The 18,655-nt window shown below is 41.5% G+C and overlaps 2 protein-coding genes across 2 annotated transcripts; both read left to right on the forward strand.

The window, feature by feature from the left end:
- Positions 1 to 10,590: 10,590 nt before the first annotated feature.
- On the forward strand, positions 10,591 to 11,988 carry LOC115675661 (uncharacterized). The gene is made up of 4 exons (XM_030598417.2): positions 10,591 to 10,852; positions 10,920 to 11,198; positions 11,294 to 11,453; positions 11,545 to 11,988. Exons 1-4 carry the CDS (start codon positions 10,643 to 10,645, stop codon positions 11,721 to 11,723), a joined length of 828 nt encoding a protein of 275 aa, XP_030454277.1. The 5' UTR covers positions 10,591 to 10,642; the 3' UTR covers positions 11,724 to 11,988.
- A 2,695-nt stretch (positions 11,989 to 14,683) lies between these two features.
- LOC115675648 (vegetative cell wall protein gp1) lies at positions 14,684 to 16,346 on the forward strand. The gene has a single exon (XM_030598396.2). It carries the CDS (start codon positions 14,771 to 14,773, stop codon positions 16,049 to 16,051), a length of 1,281 nt encoding a protein of 426 aa, XP_030454256.2. The 5' UTR covers positions 14,684 to 14,770; the 3' UTR covers positions 16,052 to 16,346.
- The last annotated feature ends 2,309 nt before the right edge of the window (positions 16,347 to 18,655 follow it).

The following is an 18,655-nucleotide window of genomic DNA, read 5'->3' on the forward strand; positions in this document are numbered from 1 at the left end:
AGAGAGAGAGTGAAAGAGAGGAGATGCAGAAGGGAGGGGAGAGGAGGGGTTTCGATGTTGGAGGAGAGAGAGGGAGAGGAAGTGGAGGAATAGGTAAAAGATTGATTGATAAATTGGTGCAAAAGCCGCTTCCAAAACGCGTAGGGAATAAGGGGATTTACTGCTGACGTACGCGGGGGGGACCCAAAGATCATTCACTACGGAAAGCTAAAGAAAGGGCCGTCCCATTTTATTAAAGAAACACTTAGATTGGGTTTAGTTTAATTTAATTGAAGAGGACGGCCGCATAAGGTTTAGATTGGACGATGATCGGCAGAAATCTCTGACCCGCCATTGCCAGGAGTCATGACCACACCGACGGCCTATCGAAACATGTCTCGAGCAAAGACTTACACGTTAAGGCTCTCTGCGAGACATTCGAAGGGGCGCTCGATGGTATTGCGTCGCGCTTAGCGTACCGATTTGTGAAGCTAACTCTTTGGGTATAGACCGTGCGCATTTCTTTTGTTTCCACGGACAATACCTGGACAGAGATCCAAGAGGGGGCGATTTTTAAGGTTTCAAAGTTGCCTTTTCCATATGTATAGGCTGAAATTGTCTCAAGCAGCAGAGAGTTAGGCCATCCACATCTTGTTGGATACCGGGAGCAATTTGGTGGGGAGTGATTTGATTTTATTAACACACACCCACCAACCGAGCCTCGACAGATCCAAAATAGGATCCGTGGATCGAAAGCCACGACATAAAAAAAAAAAGGGACACAGCGCATCCCACTATCGCAAGGCTGCCGAATTTAAGGAATTAAAAGAACCTCCTTCTCTCCGCAAGTCCGCATCATATTGCCAATTGGTGATGCTACAGTCTTAAGGTTTTTCATGGGTGGAAGTCTAAAGTAGGAGAAATCCCGCCTTTACACGTTTGGCGACGTCGTGAACGGGAGGACAACTTGGACATCTCTTCTCATCTCTTTGGTGGTGGAGCATTTTGATGAATGAGTCGGCGATCAGATTTCTACGCAGCAATGTTCGTTTCAAATTTCAATTTAGCTTTCCGAAAGACCAAGTTTGGAGTCGTCGTCGTCTTGGTGAAGTTGTGTCAGATCAATTTGCCAACCGGAAGTGGAAGTTATCAAAGCTTCGTCGCCTACCATTATGGCGCCGTTGGTTGGAGAGACTCGCTCTCCGTTGACTTTTCCAAACCCGAGGAAGGCCAAGGCCTGCACGCGAATATTCTCTTTTTTATCTTTTCGGGTTCGGATTTCGTATGTGTATGACGAAAAAGTTAGCTTTTATAATGTGACATTTATAATGAATTCATATGACATATGCTACCGATCTCATTCTTCTAACAAGACGCAAGGAAAAGGTCCTGTCGATGACCAATAAACGAGATTCTTTGAACTCAATCATACAAGGAGCTTGGACACGTAGGGAGTACCCAGATCGATTTCACACGCGGGCGTTCGTCTTTTTGACTGGTAATTTATGCATTGAAATTCGTTTGATTGACCCGGAAATATGGTTGGATAATCGAAGAGACTCTCGAGAAGGTATTTAACATCATAAGAAAGATAACTTATAATTCAAGGCTACGAGATTGAGATGTAACAATATTTAAACACCTCCGTGATCATCAGGGCGAGATGGATGGAGGTTTAGGGGGACAAGTAATGGGCAGCGTCTCAATCCACAAAACTAGGGATCTTTAACAACAGATTCCGAATGAGAATGAATACTCTTTTCCATTCTTATTGCTGAAACATGGTTAAGGAGTGTGTTCTAGATCAAGGTCTTCACTGAAAAGTGTCTCGAGGACGCTCATCGCTTATCATATAAAGTGAACTTCCTACTTTTAAGGATTCTCGATCGTTACTTCTTTCCAAAATGTCCTCGATTATTTGTTTTACAAATATATGAATTCGTATGCAAATGCTTCAATCAAATGTTCCATATAATCTCACATGTTCTAGTAAATTAAATTTGAGCATATCGAGATATTGAAATTTTTCACACGCACATATATACACACACATTCTTCGTTCGTCACTTGTGTATTTTTGTCAATAACTTTTCCATTATTTAATCATCCAGACATTTAGTACTAAACTAGTTTTTGCGTAATCTGTAAAAAAAATATCTAACTTTTGCGATACACAGTGTGTGTGTCCACGTTTCCCGGTATTTATAACGATAAAGTACTTGAACTACCTGCCGCCCGAACTCTAATAGGCGAATTTCATTAAGGACAAAGGGTGTACACATATATGCTTCCGGCCATGCACCTAACAACATCCATTTCGAGGATTTTCACAATGTAATGGGGATAGTTTGTTGCCGTTCATGGGACCATCGATACAAATATTGTGGAAGTTCATTCGCCTATGGATCTTCCCGTTGTAATTCGACGAATCCTGGGCACCAATCCAGAGTTCGTGATACAACGACTATGCAACAATCCCTCCTAAATGGACTCCTCCCCCTTTAGGAGTCAATAAAGTCAACATGGAAAGGCTTTTCTATTAGCGGTTCAAAAGGCCTCTGAATTTGAAAAAAAAAAAGGGCTTCTAAACAGCTGTGAGTTTGCTATGCAAAAGAGAGTAGAGAGATAATAAGGTTTACGGATAAGGACACTAAAACTACTATAACTTTCATAGAACACTCACTTCAATGTCATCGGCTTAGTGATCAGAAAATTGACATTACATTAGATAAAAATAAACGGTCCGACATGATTCGCTGGCAAAGTGAAGTCAGCAAAGTAAGAGCCAAACTATGTTGCCTTACCCTTGTTTGCCCAGATAGTCCTCACTTATCGGATATTTTACACAACAACATCCGAGCCAAACTCTGGTCACTGCCGGCCTCTATCCCAAGCCCCCCGTGGTGCTACCACCATCGTCAACTCCCGTCCTCGTGCCGTCACCCCTAGCACTGCCCATTAGCTAGCCCAAGATTTGTGTTCTTGTCTTTCTCCTTGTGCGATTGTGGCTAATGGCATCGCTAGCTGTGGGCGACACCAAATTTAAGGTTGCCCATGGCCAGAGAAGCCGAATTGGCGCTCGGCGACGTTGGATCCGACATCCGGAGCCCGGATCCGACGCACAATGCACAAGGACATCGCGTAAAGCTTGAGGGCTTGGGGATCAATGCTTGGGATGTGCCTAGTGGCTCGGAGCCAAGCTTGCGACAACGGGGGAGTAGCAACGAGGTGGACGAGCTGCCATGTTCAAATGCTTGACTAAAAATTAATGACCTTTGGTTTCTACTTGCGACTGTGTCAGCATCATTTAACTCTTCCTCTATCAAATTTCATGGAGTTGGTGTCCCGGTGTCCTCCAAGTAGATCCAAAATTTACCTGTATTGCTTGAGATGATTGCGGGCCCCCTCCTCTCACTCCCGCTCACATCACGAATTTTACCGAGAATTTGAAATTGAGCCACGAATCGAGAGTCAACTAAATTAAAGCTAGGGTTAAAATTTTCGTTTTCGAATCAATTTAACCCCAATTCCTCACCCAAGTCCACGTTGGACTTCAATTTTTTCTTAAAGAGTCACGTCAGATTTAAAAACTCATTAAAAAAATCACGTACGACTCTTTATCGAAATATATCGTTAAAGGCACTAAAGTGATCATTTTTACATTGATGCACACTCAAGTAATCGCTCCATAAATATAACTGACTACACATACCATGCAAAGAATCAATAAATGAAATGACTATTTCAAGTCTTACTAATAAAAAGATGTTGTTGCATGAGTGGTTTGGGCACCGGTTAAGATGTCAAATCAACAAGAGTGTACTGCTTTTCTCATGATACATTTGATCAATGCTTCGAAAGAGCTTAACATTTCCTATTGCGGGTACTCATCAAGTATCCCAAAAGCGCAAAGAAAAGAGTCAACCCCTCAATTATTGATCGTACATGTCCCTGAGAAAAGATCAACGTATCAACAACTGGAAACCTTGTTGTCTGACACCTAACTTTTCCGTCCCAAAAGTCCCCTGGGCATTTCATATGACTGGGGATCAAATCATAGGAATTCGACCCCTAAACAAAACAATACAGCAAACTGTTGCATTCACATGTCTTACTGCATTTGGAAACTAGTGGATATTTTAGTTCAGGGATAGCTATGTTGGCATCGAACATCAACCCCTAGGCAGGATTGCGAACTTTTGTGGACGGGTCCGGAATGTGATCCGACCCAAAAATTTTAAGAAGATATAAAACAAGATCTATTAATTTTTAGAGGTTTGAGGTGGTGGAAGCAGATCACCAAGGCCTGTAGTAAGGGAGCCCAAATGTTCATGCGAAGCCTGAGCCCATAAGTCTCCCTCGGAAACTTGGCCGGACATCAGCAGCTCATTCATTCCTCCTCCTTCTCCTCGCGATTGCACTCAACTCATGCATCCATCCATCTTGGTGTCACGACCGCCCTTCAATTCCTTTGCCATCTGGCAGGAGTTTTCATCATCATTGCTTCCACCACGCGCGCACACACAGACAGTCGAGCTACAGAAGAGATGCGATGTTAGGCTATAAAAGCACGAGCTCAATCGATTGGAAGAGTCACAACCTCTCTCCAACTCTACTGGATTTTTGTATTCGTCGGGGCAAAGGCAAGGAAATCAACTTGCCATTTTGTGGGATCACCGCCTATCACATATCCTCACGCTTGGTCTAGGCGTGAATATACTTAATTGGGGAGGCAAATAAGGTCCGGAAAGATTTGAATATACGACATTCTGCTCTGATACCATGTGAAATTTTATGGGAACACCGCCAACTGTTCCGAAAATTTAAACTATTAGATGAAAACGTGATTTAGTATTTAAATATTCTATCAAGGGAGATGAGAAGCAAAAGATTTAATAATACGAGATGACATGTCAACCTTGCTCGTCCCTTTCCTTTCTTCTTTGGACATAACGTGTTTGCAATCCCCACCCCGTAAACACCCTCACCCCCTACTATAGTTTTGCTAAATCACCCCTCCCATTTCAGTACGCCACAACCGTCGCCATTTGATAATATTAAACCATCCTCGCCTTTTCGAACATTGCAAGAGCTTTTTGCGACTATAAAGTTGCGGTGGATATGAACTCTGGCCTTAATATAATCTCTCAGCGACTTCTTGGCTTCTAATTTTCGGCGCTAATCATGCCCGTCGCATCCACATATGGTCTTTGTGATTTACTTCCTTTAATCAATAGACCCTCGCTGTCTTTCGCAGAGTGCAGCAGCTCATCTTATTCCCGAATCAGCTCACCACAGAAATGCTTTATTCCTTTTTTTTCTCTTGGAGCATCTCTTTTCTCAGCCGTGCGTGCACCACTTTACCGCCATTGGACTCTTCCCTGTTGAAGACAAAACCTTTCGTGGACAACGTTCGCGAGGGTTTTCCTTTGTCATAGTGACCAAACGCCCAATGCTTTACGTCCATTCGTACTAAATATAATATTTGGCCCCATAGAATCATAATCAAATATGGGAACCCTACAAGATTTAGAAAATTCCTAATTGTCTCTATCATATGAGATAGGCAAAACTTCTCCATGTAACAATATCATTTTTATAATTACGAGAGAAAGTAATTAGTATCTTCAAAGGAAAATACTTAATGGGAAGTGTTACTGAAAACTTTGGAGTTCCTTATAATTGATTATTTTATAACATTATATTTCATTAAAACTAATTTTTTTTTTGTTGAACAAAATTCATGGTATTGACAAGCACATGCCCTAATTGGAAGCAAAACGAGCAAAGAATGCAAGAAAAGTACTCACTGCAGGGAGAACGGTCCATCCTATGCAAATTAGAGTCTGACGTGTCATTCTTAGAGGCAATGCGTAAGAAAAACTTGTTATTAAATAGAGCAGACAGCAACTCACGCATTGTGCGACATAGCTATAAAAATAAGACAATTCAAATAATCTTTAAAAATGTTATAGTTCCATATTGGGTTAAAATTTATCAATCAAAGTTGGATGTTGTAAATGTACTTATTTGATATAATTGTGCAAGGAGTAGTTCAAACAAAGTTGTTGTAGATTTTGGAATACATATCGTCGAGGGAGTTGTGATTTAGTAGCACATCAAAATACAACATAAACAAAGTGAAAAATTAAAATCACACTCTATACTTTAGCATATTGACTACATTTACTTCTCTAAACTACACACTCAACAGCATTACGAAAGTTCACAAAACATTACAACTCATTTTAAATAGAAATAATTAAGACATGGTAGGAGTTACGTAATTGATTCTCAGTTTGCTGAAAACACTTAACGGAGAATTTCTCTAATTGCTAAGGCAACGTTTCGGTGGCAGCCCATTTTGTGGAGAATGCAATGAAAGTAAGTTTGGCAGTCAGATGGCACCATGGAGCGCTTTAAGGCACGACTAGTTGCCAAAGGATATGCTTAGAAAATGAGGGTATACATGACCATGACATTTTTGCTCCTGTTGGCAAACTAATTACTGTGCGTGGTCTTCCTGCAGTTGCCTCCTTACGGAATTGGGTGATCCATCAAGTCGATGTGAATAATGCCTTTCGGACAAGCGTCCCGCCAATGGTTCCACAAGTTCACCACAGCCTCGAGAGAGGTCGGCCATAGACAATCCAAGGCCGACTATTACTTGTGCTCGCTGTAGCAGATTCATTGCCTTAACTGGTTTATGTCGATGATGTGGTCATTGCTGGGAATGACACTGCTCAAATAAGTTATCTCAAGAATTATTTGAGCAGACGTTTCCAAATCAAGTATTTGGGCCGCCTAAAATGTTTCTTGCTATCAAAGTTGCTCGAAATTCGGATGGACCTGTTCTTAGTCAGCGTAAATATGCTGTTGATCCGTTACAGGATCCATGTGTTCTTGGTTGCAAGCCTCGTGACTTTCCTATGGAACAAAAGCATGGATTATATGCAGTCGCTCAATATCATCGGTTGGTGGGACGTCTACTATATCTGACGATGACAAGACATGATATTTGTAATGCCAGACGCATTTTATCTTAGTTAATGCATGACCCTCGACAACCAGACCTCGATGCCGCCAAACGTCTGCTTCATTGCATCAAGGAGAGTCCTGTGCAAGGAATCCAAACTTTCTGCCCATAGTGATTTAAATCTCGTTGCCTATGCTGATTATAGTTGGGTTGCTCGCTCGTTCCACAACCCGAAGTTCTACCTCTGGTTATATTGAAGGTCGATCGTCCATATCTTAGAATGAGGATGGTAAGTTGCCCGCAAAGTGAAATTTCTCAGGTACCTGTTTCATTAGAATTTAACTTCGCGACAAAATAGCTTTAACTGAAAGTCATTTTTCGATTTTATTGGAGGAGATAGACATGATTTAAGTCGATTCCAGACATGAAATATCATAGGTAGACAAGAGAATCAGTAACTTTCACTTCAAACGGAACCAAATGTACACATATTGTGCTGGAATTTAATCGATGATAAAGCTTACGAATGTAAATACTTCAAATGGAACCACAAGTACACAAAATATGCTGGAATTTAATCGACGACAAAACTCTGCTCATAAATGACCAAATTCTACTCTCATCGACTAAGTCTATCACATATTGATGATAACTTAAAGTTGGTCATTTTTTGGCCCAAACAAATGCCCCATTTAAAAGAATGGAATGATTTATCAATCATTCGATTCTTTAATTAGATAACCAAGAGTCATCATGTGCCCCCTTGTCATTAGCAAATTTGATTTTTCTTGCCGAATTTTATCTTGATTAGAGAATCATCGTATGACTCATATCTTTCCACGAAAGGCACGTTATGTGTAAAGTTTTCATGTGGCCCTCTATCTCTGTCTTTACGTGGTTGCTCATACTTAGATACTCTTGTTGCCAATTGGAATAAATCGATAAAATTTTGGCCTTCGAATTTTTTCTAAGATTGAATTTCATTCCACCGTAAGCCAAATTTGTGAACTTTTTCTCTAAGAGTGAAGTAAGGCATCTATTTGTAGCCCTCTTAATGGGATCTTCAAAGTAATAAAATGTTCTTGTTGGGTTGCAGATATAGGATGTTGGTCAAATTTGGAAGACCGCACATACTTTTTAAGTTCTCGATGAGTATGTTTGATAAGGTGCTCGATAGACAAGATAGAGGAGAAAGAGGAAGGTTTAGCAATGTAGAATAAGGATTTATAAGTGGAAGGTGGGTTTATGAGATCCTATTGTCCTCGTTGAGGTTGAAATCTCATAGAGGTTGTCAATCTTAGACATTACATGTGCAAAGTTCTAATGGGGGACTCAGGGAGATAGGAGCCTTTACAGTAACTGGGGAACTAAGATAAGAGGATTTCGCCATGGTGGTTGAGTTCTTCCTCCCAGCACTAGTATATTGACAAAGTTTGGCTAAATCAATGATCTATACTTCAGGTATCGTTCTATAAAATTGAGAATGGAATTGTCTTTCCATCTCAACCCAAGTATGAATGGAATTAGGAGATAAATTCGTATATATAATAAAGGCAGTTTTTGATAAACACAAAGGGAACAACCTAAGTCTCAGAAATTCATTTCTTCCTGCCTCTCCACATTGGGTAATAAATCAACGAATGTGTTGGATGATCAACCGGTCATCTTCGCTAATGAAAATAGCGAAGTCAGAAGTTTTGAATTTTCTTGAGTAAGGTATAGTATCAATCGAGTCAGGATGTGGCTTATTATATACTGACCTGACCATTCCTCTGTCAACACCTAATTGTCATAAAACGAGTTTAACCACTTGATCAGGATTCGCAAGTTGACACCCTTATTGCCCCCTAGGGTCAGGGTAGATAGGTCGGTAGACTTTACCTTCCTGCCCCCCAGGTTCAATTAGATAAGATTTTTAGGCCTTTGTAAAATTTTCACTGGTTGTGGGATTACTTGGCCTAAATTATTTCCGCCGTTCGATTGATTAAGAGTTGAAGGTACATATATGAAAGTCATTGTGTTAAGTTGGATTGACGTGGATTGATTGAATGTCCCAGGCCTAGAAATGACATCGTGGATCGCATTGATGACCATGGACATGATCACATCAAAATGTGTCTTACTATTTGATTAATCATCTTATAATGTTGTTCCTCAATCAGCCTCTTCATGGTAGCCACCAAAGTAAGGTTTGGTGCTAACTCCCTCGTCTACTCCTCTGTAAAGTGTCACAGGATTTTGACGTTGCCCCCTTGACTTGGCTATGTTGCTGGAGCGGTTGCGATCTCAAATGGAGCAGCCATATCACCAGGGTTGTTGCCCGCAGCATGATCTGGCTCTAGATGGTTCCTTGGTCTCGGCATTATACTTCATCAAATCGATCACACTGGTCCCACCAGACATGCCAAAAATATGTTTCGTCGGAATTTGACTCCACCACAAACTATCTTTCATCGAAAGTTATTCTTTGGTGTCATTAGAGGAGACCAGTTATTGGCGATTCCAAATAAGAAATATCACATGTAGACAAGAGAATCAATAACTTTCACTATAAACATAATGGAATGTACACAAACTGTGTCGGAATTTAATCATAAACAATGCCTGAGAACATGATTACTTCAGACAGAACCAAACATACACAAATTATGCCGGAATTTTATTGATGACAAAGCCTGAGATCGCAAAAATGTAACGCCAGAATTTAATTGACGACTCGAGTACGAATATAACTACTATGTAGTAATTGAAATATAACATGATTATTTGTTTGTTTGGGCGGCTCTCCGAAGAGTTTGATGTGGTTATTTAAAGCTTACAATCGGTTATCAACGAATGTTACAAAGGGAGATTACAAATAGTTACTGAACAATTACATCGACAGTTACATTTTACCTTGACGATTTCTTCAACTCCACTATCTTGACGGTTTCTTTTACTTCACTATCTTGACAGTTGCTTTATTAAACTACACTGACAGTTACTTCTTTGACGATTGCATCTGATATTGTCGACTCCACTTTTTATTAATTTGTTTAAGCTATCGATTCATCAAATTGTCGATATTTCTGTTCATAAATAACCAAACTCCACTCTTATCGACTAAGCTTATCACATATCGATAATAATCAAAAGTTGGTCATTTTTTTATGCAAACAGTACCAAAATCCTTCCATTAACTTTCGATATCTCGTCTTGTTGCCTTGTGTAATCTACAATACTTGGTAGCATGCCAAAAAGTAAAATTACTTAAATTCTGGATATCGTCAATTGATTGTGGTCGATTTTGCATGTGAAAGGAACAATGCCATTTTATGTCCTTTTTAAGTGGACAATATGGTCCAAACAGGGGTACCAAAACGATTCATAAGGGACAACAGTATGCCAAAAAAATGCAAGTGCGTATTGATTGTAAGCTTAATGCTATTCCCAGCACTACAAATTATGTCATTATAGATCATCGTGGTTACCAACCGGAGAAGAGATGTACAAGTCAATTCCTACCGAAACTTCGGTTTGATAACTGAAATAAAGGAGGAGGAGGACGAGAGAGGCCCAGCCCATCTTGGGTCCTGAGTTGGGCAGTGTACTTGGGCAAAAAAAGTCGAAATCTCCAATTCCTTATCTCTTTCCTATCCTCTAATCTCCTTACTCTCTATCTCTCTCAGACTGAGACAGAGAGGGAGTATGGCCAGCACGGTGAGCTTCCTGAGACTCCCAAGTCTTGCCCAGAAGCCTTGGAAGAGCAGTGTCCCGCCTCTCCCCAACCCCTCCATTAAACTCAAGCTCGGCTTCTCCGATGACTCCGGCGACCCGCTCTCCTCCGCCTTGGACTACCTCCGCTCGGCTTCTCTGCCTTTGACCACCGTCGCATTGCCCTTCTTCCTAGACGCCAAGGCAAGTCCCGAGCACCCTCTTGGTTATATCCCTGGCTCCGTGACTGTGAAGTGTGTTAATGGTGCAGGATGCGATTGCGGCGGGAGGAGAGTTCGGGATACTGGAGGGGAGGACGTTGGCGCTGATTCACCCCATCGTGATGAGCGGGCTGTTCGTGAACACGCTGTGGGCCGGCTACTTGGGGTGGCAATGGCGACGGGTGCGCACCGTCCAGGACGAGATCAACGAGCTGAAGAAGCAAGTCAAGCCCGCCCCTGTCAGCGTCGCCTCCGACGGCTCTTCTTCTCCACCCCAAGAAGCCCCACGTCCCTCCCCTGTCCAACTCAAAATTCAACAGCTCACTGAGGTTCCCCCACTGCCCTGTTTCCTTCTACTTTCAAACCATGCCTAAATACATTACTCCCTCATTCTCTTGTCAAACTTTGTATATGGATGGAACAGGAGCGGAAGGAGTTGATAAAGGGAGGGTACAGAGACCGGCATTTCAATGCCGGGAGCATACTCTTGGCCTTCGGGGTGTTCGAGTCAGTAGGAGGCGGCATCAACACCTGGTTCCGTACCGGCAAGCTCTTCCCCGGCCCCCATCTCTTCGCCGGTGCTGGTCCGTATTCCTTCCCCATTTATTGCCATTGCCTCTGTAATTGGAATTTTGCAATCTCATGTTCCTCAGCCTTCCTCTTCTTTTCGTGCAGCAATCACCGTGCTTTGGGCAGCGGCCGCAGCTCTAGTCCCGGCGATGCAGAAAGGCAGCGAAACGGCGCGCAATCTCCACATTGCGTTGAACTTCTTGAATGTCGTCCTCTTCGTTTGGCAGATCCCCACCGGTATCGATATTGTGTTCAAAGTCTTCGAATTCACTAAATGGCCTTGACTCTGCTCTTCCCTTTCATCCTTCCTAAGAACCATTTGTTATACAAAGCATCTGGCATCTGATACCCTTTTGGGACTTCTAGCCCATTCATGTTTTTCTCTTATCATACTCTTACATTTAAGAAAAATCAATGGAGGAATATTACTTCTCTGGCGTGCTCACTGTATTTCTACCAATTTCACGTACCCTACTTGTATAATGTACAGTCTTCACTTGTATTTTTATTTTCGAGAATTGGCAATAGTTCACTGATCGTTCTTGTTCTTATTTGTTGCGCAATTTATTTATTATAAGGCTCGGCTTTTTTATTTTTTTCATTGAATCTTAGAATTGGATTAGTTATTGTAGAAGACGGAGTTATTTTCCCCAAAAAGACTACACTTTACTGAGGCAACTTTTGGTGCATGTAATTTTGTTAAATTTTTTTTAATCTAGCACAAATACTCGCTTTTTGTAGCATCCATAACAATTTGAAATGAATTACAACTTTTTCAAAGTCTCAATTCATAAGGCCATAACTTTATTTTAGCTGAAAAGATAAGCTAGAGTAAAAATGAGAATAACTTATTTGGTAACTCACATGTAGTTGAGTCGTGTTGTGCAACCACGTCTGAGCAATACCGAATTTCATAAGCTGAAGAGATGCAGATAGATTGTGAAGATGAGCATGTGTTCCATGCAGAGCTGAAAGTATAATTAACCCCTCCAATTGAATTGCTTTGCATTGATCTGCACCTGGCACGCTTCATCCATCTGAATTGCTTTGCATTGATCGCCTTCTCAATCACGCCAATATCTGTCAGTATTCCATCTGTTTGAAAGAGATTATAGCATCCTTCCTCTGAATAAACCTATTTCCCTCGTATGCATATCAAGTTCAAAACGCTGCTTACCTGTTGTTTTTGCATACTTCGCTTTGCTCCTTGACATGCCTCAAGTAAGCGTCTAATGCAGCCTTCTCCATATTTTGCTCACATGTTCTAGCTTCTATGCTTTAGGAGAGGAGCATTAAGTGTACATTTTATGCCAAATGGATATCTGACTCAATTCCTCCATGTTAATTTGGTACATTGATTTCATATGGTTGAATCGAGATCGATACGTTCCTCAAATGCTTATGCAGAACTCATCTTGTTATTAAGATTACGTAACTCCCATGAAGCTGAAATCTCTGATTGACCACTTACGATTACGGTGAAAGACGGATGCTCTGGCAGATATCATCTCCTTCAAATGCTGTTCTAAGCTGATATACTCAGTCTATACTTTTTAGCAGATAACGCATTACACCTTATAAATGTTGCATAACGGCACAGCACAAACACTGCCAGAACAATGTGGACGTACAGCTTCTTCAGACTCCCTCATCTTAAGCACTAAAGTACCTCTGGTCATCTTGAAGTGATATCACTATCAGTTGCATCACCTGGGTAATGCAAAGAGTATCTATGTCCCTTCATCCTTTTGACAAAATTGTATCTGGAAATGTCACCTTCCGTCCATGAACATATGCAATTGATGATTCACCAAGTTTTTGGTACTTTACGAAGAAGATGCTAACCCGATGTTATGTTTTGGCGCTGTAAAAGCCAGGTGCTCACAGTGAGGAGGATAAAGCTTTTGAGCTGTATTTAACTAGCATAAACGACATATAGAATCAGTTGGCGGAGCTGAACATATTTTAAAGAGAAGTAAAACTCAGGATCCAGAGAGTAACATTGACACCTGAGAAAGAATGAAAGCAAAAAGGTAGATGTTCTGTGGACCCACCTTAGGATGGACAAAAAATTCTTCCCTCTCTTCGGAGGATGGTCTAGAGGTTTTCATGCACAAAAGAGGGCAATTCCTACTAATCACACAATTCTACTTAATTTAATCCTGTTTTGGATCCCTAAATCAGCGTAACAGGAGAGTTCTTGTAGGAGTATAAAATCAAATAAGTAGATGTCAAAAGGAGAGATATATGTTCATCTGCAAAGGAGAAAGATCTGTTTGTCAATGCATTGACTATTACCGTATCCTTCATGTCCATTGCAGTAATGTTAAACGAACCAAAGCCAAACGAGTTTCTTGTGAGTGAAAGAGGCATGAGACTTAGCTTGCAGCACATATAGATTCCCCAAATCAAATGACGTGAATTTAGAAAGACACACGAGAATCGTAAAGGTCAGAAAAGCCAAAAAAGAGACAAATGCAGTGTATGAAAAGCATACAGCGCAATTCGATCTCTGACTCTAATGACAAGCAAAGTCAGAAACAAGACACAGACAGCAACGGACGCTTGAACCATCACTCTATCATTTGTCGAATCTATTGATAACTGTGGTTTTATTCAGAGTGAGACAGCTCAAGAATCTCAAACCGAGATTAGTTTACTCACTGACTTGTTAGAGAAAGGGACAGGGGAGAGCCGCCACAATCACAGTATTTTTTAATGCCATCCAGCCGAGACATCTCAAAGAAGATTTGTGGAAGAAGTATCTAGGACAGTGTCCATCGAACTTTCATACAAGAGAATGCTCTGAATACATATCAGTTAACATTGTTAACTGGTGAGGAAAATGCCTAGGGACAAATGAATTGATTCTTATGCTGGTAGTACGATGTAATGAAGATGTTAAGGCAGGACAAAGATATATTTCCGGCGAGATTATGGTTTTGTCATGTGAATAAGATAAAATAATAGAGGTGAAGTCGGCGAGTAGAGAATAGAGAGAAGAAAGATAATAAATACGGGTACAGGAGAAGATGCGATACCAGAGGAGGGTGGGCTTTGCTTTGGGTGGGAAGCAGAATCTGATGCCTCGTCTCCTCTCTCTCCCCATCCCCCACACTGCACTTTCAATTGGTCCAAATTTTGGCAATTACCTCATCTCAAAGTCTTGTCTTGTACACCAAAAATGTTAATGAGCCTCTGTCAGATCTAACATTGTTGGTATTATATAAAGGAGGGAAGTCCCTCCCTTTCCCTTCATTCCTTGAGCCGCTCTTTCCCATTCTCTTCGGTTCTAGGAGTCTGATAAAATTAGTGTTTGTGGTGGGCATTTATGGCCAGCCAACCACCCCCTTCTAGGCCATGGCTCCGCTTGGCCTCCATTTCTCGTCCTGTCGCTCCAGCTCCAGCTCCAGCTCCTGCTCCTCAGCCGCCACCTCAAGCTCCTCCTCCTGCTCCTGCACTGCAGCCACGACCAACCATGTCGCTTCCCACATTCAGACCCAGCGCTCCACCTCCACCTCCACCTCAAGAACTTCTGCCGCCGCCGCCTCCCCCCATGTCATCCCCTCCACCTCCACCTCCCTCGGTGCCCCGTACGCCACCTCGGCAACCAGTGGAACCACTGCCTAACGTGCCCACTGGCACCCCAACCCGCACAACTACTGCCTCAGTGCCTTCAACTCCACTTGTGAAAACCATTGCGGCACCAACCTCGTCTTTACCTCCTTCACCGGCTAAACTTCCGTCCGCCTCTCCTCCTCGTCCTGCAGTGACCTCATTACCTGTAAAGCCCCAGGTTCCTTCTCCTGCACCCAGATCGCCCGTTCCATCACCCCCCAAAGCTGCTATCATTGAGCCTCCCATCGCAATGCCAATGCCGTCTCCGAAAGTCGTCAAGCCTGCTGCTCGGACTCCCCCTCAATCACCTTCTGCAAAGCCAGTGGCTCCACCTCCATCTCCTCTGGTTCTGCCTCCACCCCAACTGAGAGCTGATGATCAGCCCAGGATCCCCCTGGAGGCAGAGCAAAAGACTGTCCTAGTTCAAGAAACCGTTCCACTCCCTCCCCCTAGCAACAGACTCCCATCCCTCAATGGTCGCATTCATTCTGATGAGACTCCAAAGGCCGGCACTGCTCGTGATGCCAAAAATGGAGATGCAGAAAGACACAGAGGTCCCCACCCCAAGAAGCACCCGGACTCCGGGGAGTTGCCCGGCATGAAGGTCATTACCATCGCTGGCGAGAACAAAGGGGCAACGATGGAGCTCATACGTTCCCCGAAACATCCTCCTTCCCATCATCTTCTTCATAATAAGGCAAGTCCTACATCCAAGAGCAATGGCCAAGAGTCCAGAAACTCATCATTGTCTAGCAGCAGCAGCAGTGACGAAGGAAAACAGAAGAAGAAGAAAGACAAGAGTCACCAATCGAAATCCTTCGCCTCTCCTCCTATCAGCGCATTCATGAATAGCAATGTGCAAGGCGTCAACAACTCCATCATCTACAACAGCTCTTGCACTCACCACGATCCTGGGGTCCACCTTGCCCTCTCCCGAAAGCCATCCAACGGGGCCTTGCACATCAAGGATCTCGTCAAGGGACACCAGCCTTGATTATTCGCGTGACAATTACCTTAACATGAGAATACCTCATTTGCATTGTTTATGTTTCCTCTATTAAAAAGTTAGAAATTATGTTGCTACTGCGAATAACTGAGAGAGAGGTTCGATAAAGAGAAGGAAAAAAAAAAGAGCGGAGTGGATTCTTATTCTTAGTAGGACATGCCATGCCACTTCTAGTGGATGTCATGTTACCGGAGATTGCCCAATTAGTTGGATTCTCCTATATATATGTGGATCAGTTATCATGTCATGCAATTTCAATAAACTTCCGGATTGCTGTGTTGTATGATATGCATGGCGAGTTGTACCTATTTGATTGTTCACAGATTGATAAGCTCCAGGGAGCTGAAGGCCACGCTAGTTTCGCTATCGGACTAGATTGCACGTCCATATACAACACATATTTTTGCAGTCACCTGTATGCAGCAATCTGGTTTTTCTCTCTGGTGTCATTGCATGTCTCGGAGCTTAAGTAATGCAAAACTAAAAGAGTTTTGTCCCAGATTTCTCTTTAAAGGAAAAAGAAAAGAGAATGGAAAAGAGAGATTCCATGCACGGCAAGACTCGCTTAAAGCGAGGGGTCGCAATGAGTCCATGTCACATTCAAGAACATGAAAAAGAATCAAGCTAAAGGCACGGGCAACCTTGTTTCTGCGTATCAATCACAAAACCATCATGGGTGACGGCTCTACACCGGGATTCCTTGTCCTCTCATGTAGGCCAAGCTTGACCCTAAAGTCGAGATATCATCGATAATACATGTCGTCTTCGACGCAGTTGACGGTGAAACGAGAATAATTTGCAGCAATTCGCAGTGAATGGTTTTGCGTTCCAATTCAAAGCAAAAAAGGTAACGAATCACGGGCCTCTACTTACTCTGTTTTGTGGGTCGCGTTTCTATTATTGGGCTTTGCCCACGATTCAGCTTGTACCCTCCTCGAGTGGATATCGACGTCCGTTAATTGATCCATGTCCATGCTTCACCAATACAAACCCACCGACTATACATATCAGACAAAAACGAAGCAACACAAACCACACATATATGAATTTGTTACTGTCTCAGTTAAACTATTTCAGCTTGTGATCACTATATCTACTGATAAAATGCATTCAAATATGGATATGGATTGACTGTAGTTTGACAGTGTGAGATATGTAAATTTATTGTAGATGGAGATACGATCGGAACTCCAATTCCAAATCCTAAATACCCATATGGCACATTAACTGCTTTTAAAATATTTATTTTCTTTTAAACACTCGTACTTTTTTTAAAAATATATTTACCTTAATAAATACTATTTTTAGTGAAAATTATTCTTAATTGAGATGATAAAAGTGTAAAATTAAAAAACTGATCTATACCTATTATATATAATACATTATCTAAACCTGACTTTTGAACATTTAAAGTGATTTTATTATTAATGCAAACAAAAATCAGCCCAAAATAGTTTAGACTTGTCTGGTGGAACATATCCCTAAAGGATTCTGATGATAACAAAACTTAATTCCAATATCTAATAAAGTTATTTAGGCATCTAAATCTTGAGGTGGACCCATTTCGACTTTATTCTTAATGCGAAACATCCGAGAAACTTTCACAACATATAAATATTGACATGTAACTTCACATGCAAATTTTTCATAATTGTCTAAATTTGAATTATATTTTAAATGCCGGAGAGAAAATAAAAAAGAACCTTTCCTTTTGCTTAAATGCAAGTAAACGGGCTCTTAAGTGTGCAAAGGTTCAAATTCAAACCATATAGCCACCCTACTCACATAGGAAGGGGAAGGTGGGGAGTTCGAATTCCCACCTTCTCAAGGAAGCTAGGGGTGGAGACGTTTAGTTTTATATGTGAGATTCGATTCTCACACTCTGCAAAGAGACAAGGTAAAAGTTTAAGAATGAGTTGAGAGTTGAAGTCGGGCATACTAAAAGAAAGAAAAAACCATACAGAGGCGAAGGTTTGTTTATCTAAGCATTTAAGCCAAATTTCACTAAGTTTGGAAATCTGCAAAAGAAAAGGTGTGGAACCAATACCTTGAATTGCAAAATAGTTAGACCTGATTGTAGGTTATTTCTATATATAGAATTGACGATCCTTGGAGCTTCTAAATTGAAGATCCACCTCATAATACTAAAATATGATGTTCCAAGCTTACTCATGTTAAAAGTCACAGATAAATTAGCTTAGTAGATTGGTGAGATGACATGATTGAAACGTGCCATTACTAGAAGAGAACCTGCCACCAATAGAAAATCTTATTGACAGCCTAGATTGAAGGAAGGTTCTGCATGTGTTTTTCTAAGAATTTTGTTGAGATTTTGTATAGAGAATTACATGGACCCAACAGCTACATGATCCAAGTGCAATTAACAAATTTGGAGCTCTATAAATTGGGAAAAAATCGCTAGAATTCATATAGTCAAGAATGGCAAAAACGAGAATTTTGAGCATTCTTGAAAGGTTATCGAGTTGTCTATTTGGTAAGTTTGTAATAGCCATTTGAGTATTGTTCCTGAGATTCCTAAACTAGAACTCTTGTGGCTTCAAGAATTATAACTTAGGTTTTTAAAAGATCGTA

Source organism: Syzygium oleosum, unplaced genomic scaffold (genome assembly GCF_021117445.2).
Source record: "Syzygium oleosum isolate NSW1041296 unplaced genomic scaffold, Sole_v2.1 Sole_v2.15, whole genome shotgun sequence".
Lineage (NCBI taxonomy): Eukaryota > Viridiplantae > Streptophyta > Magnoliopsida > Myrtales > Myrtaceae > Syzygium > Syzygium oleosum.

What these genes read in the sequence shown, in the direction of transcription:
- LOC115675661 (XM_030598417.2), top strand. Translation starts at nt 10,643, where the DNA reads ATGGCCAGCACGGTGAGCTTCCTGAGACTCCCAAGTCTTGCCCAGAAG. An exon ending in AAATTCAACAGCTCACTGAG is followed by an intron (nt 11,199 to 11,293) that starts GTTCCCCCACTG and finishes TGGATGGAACAG; the next exon opens with GAGCGGAAGGAGTTGATAAA. An exon ending in CCATCTCTTCGCCGGTGCTG is followed by an intron (nt 11,454 to 11,544) that starts GTCCGTATTCCT and finishes CTTTTCGTGCAG; the next exon opens with CAATCACCGTGCTTTGGGCA.
- LOC115675648 (XM_030598396.2), top strand. Translation starts at nt 14,771, where the DNA reads ATGGCCAGCCAACCACCCCCTTCTAGGCCATGGCTCCGCTTGGCCTCC.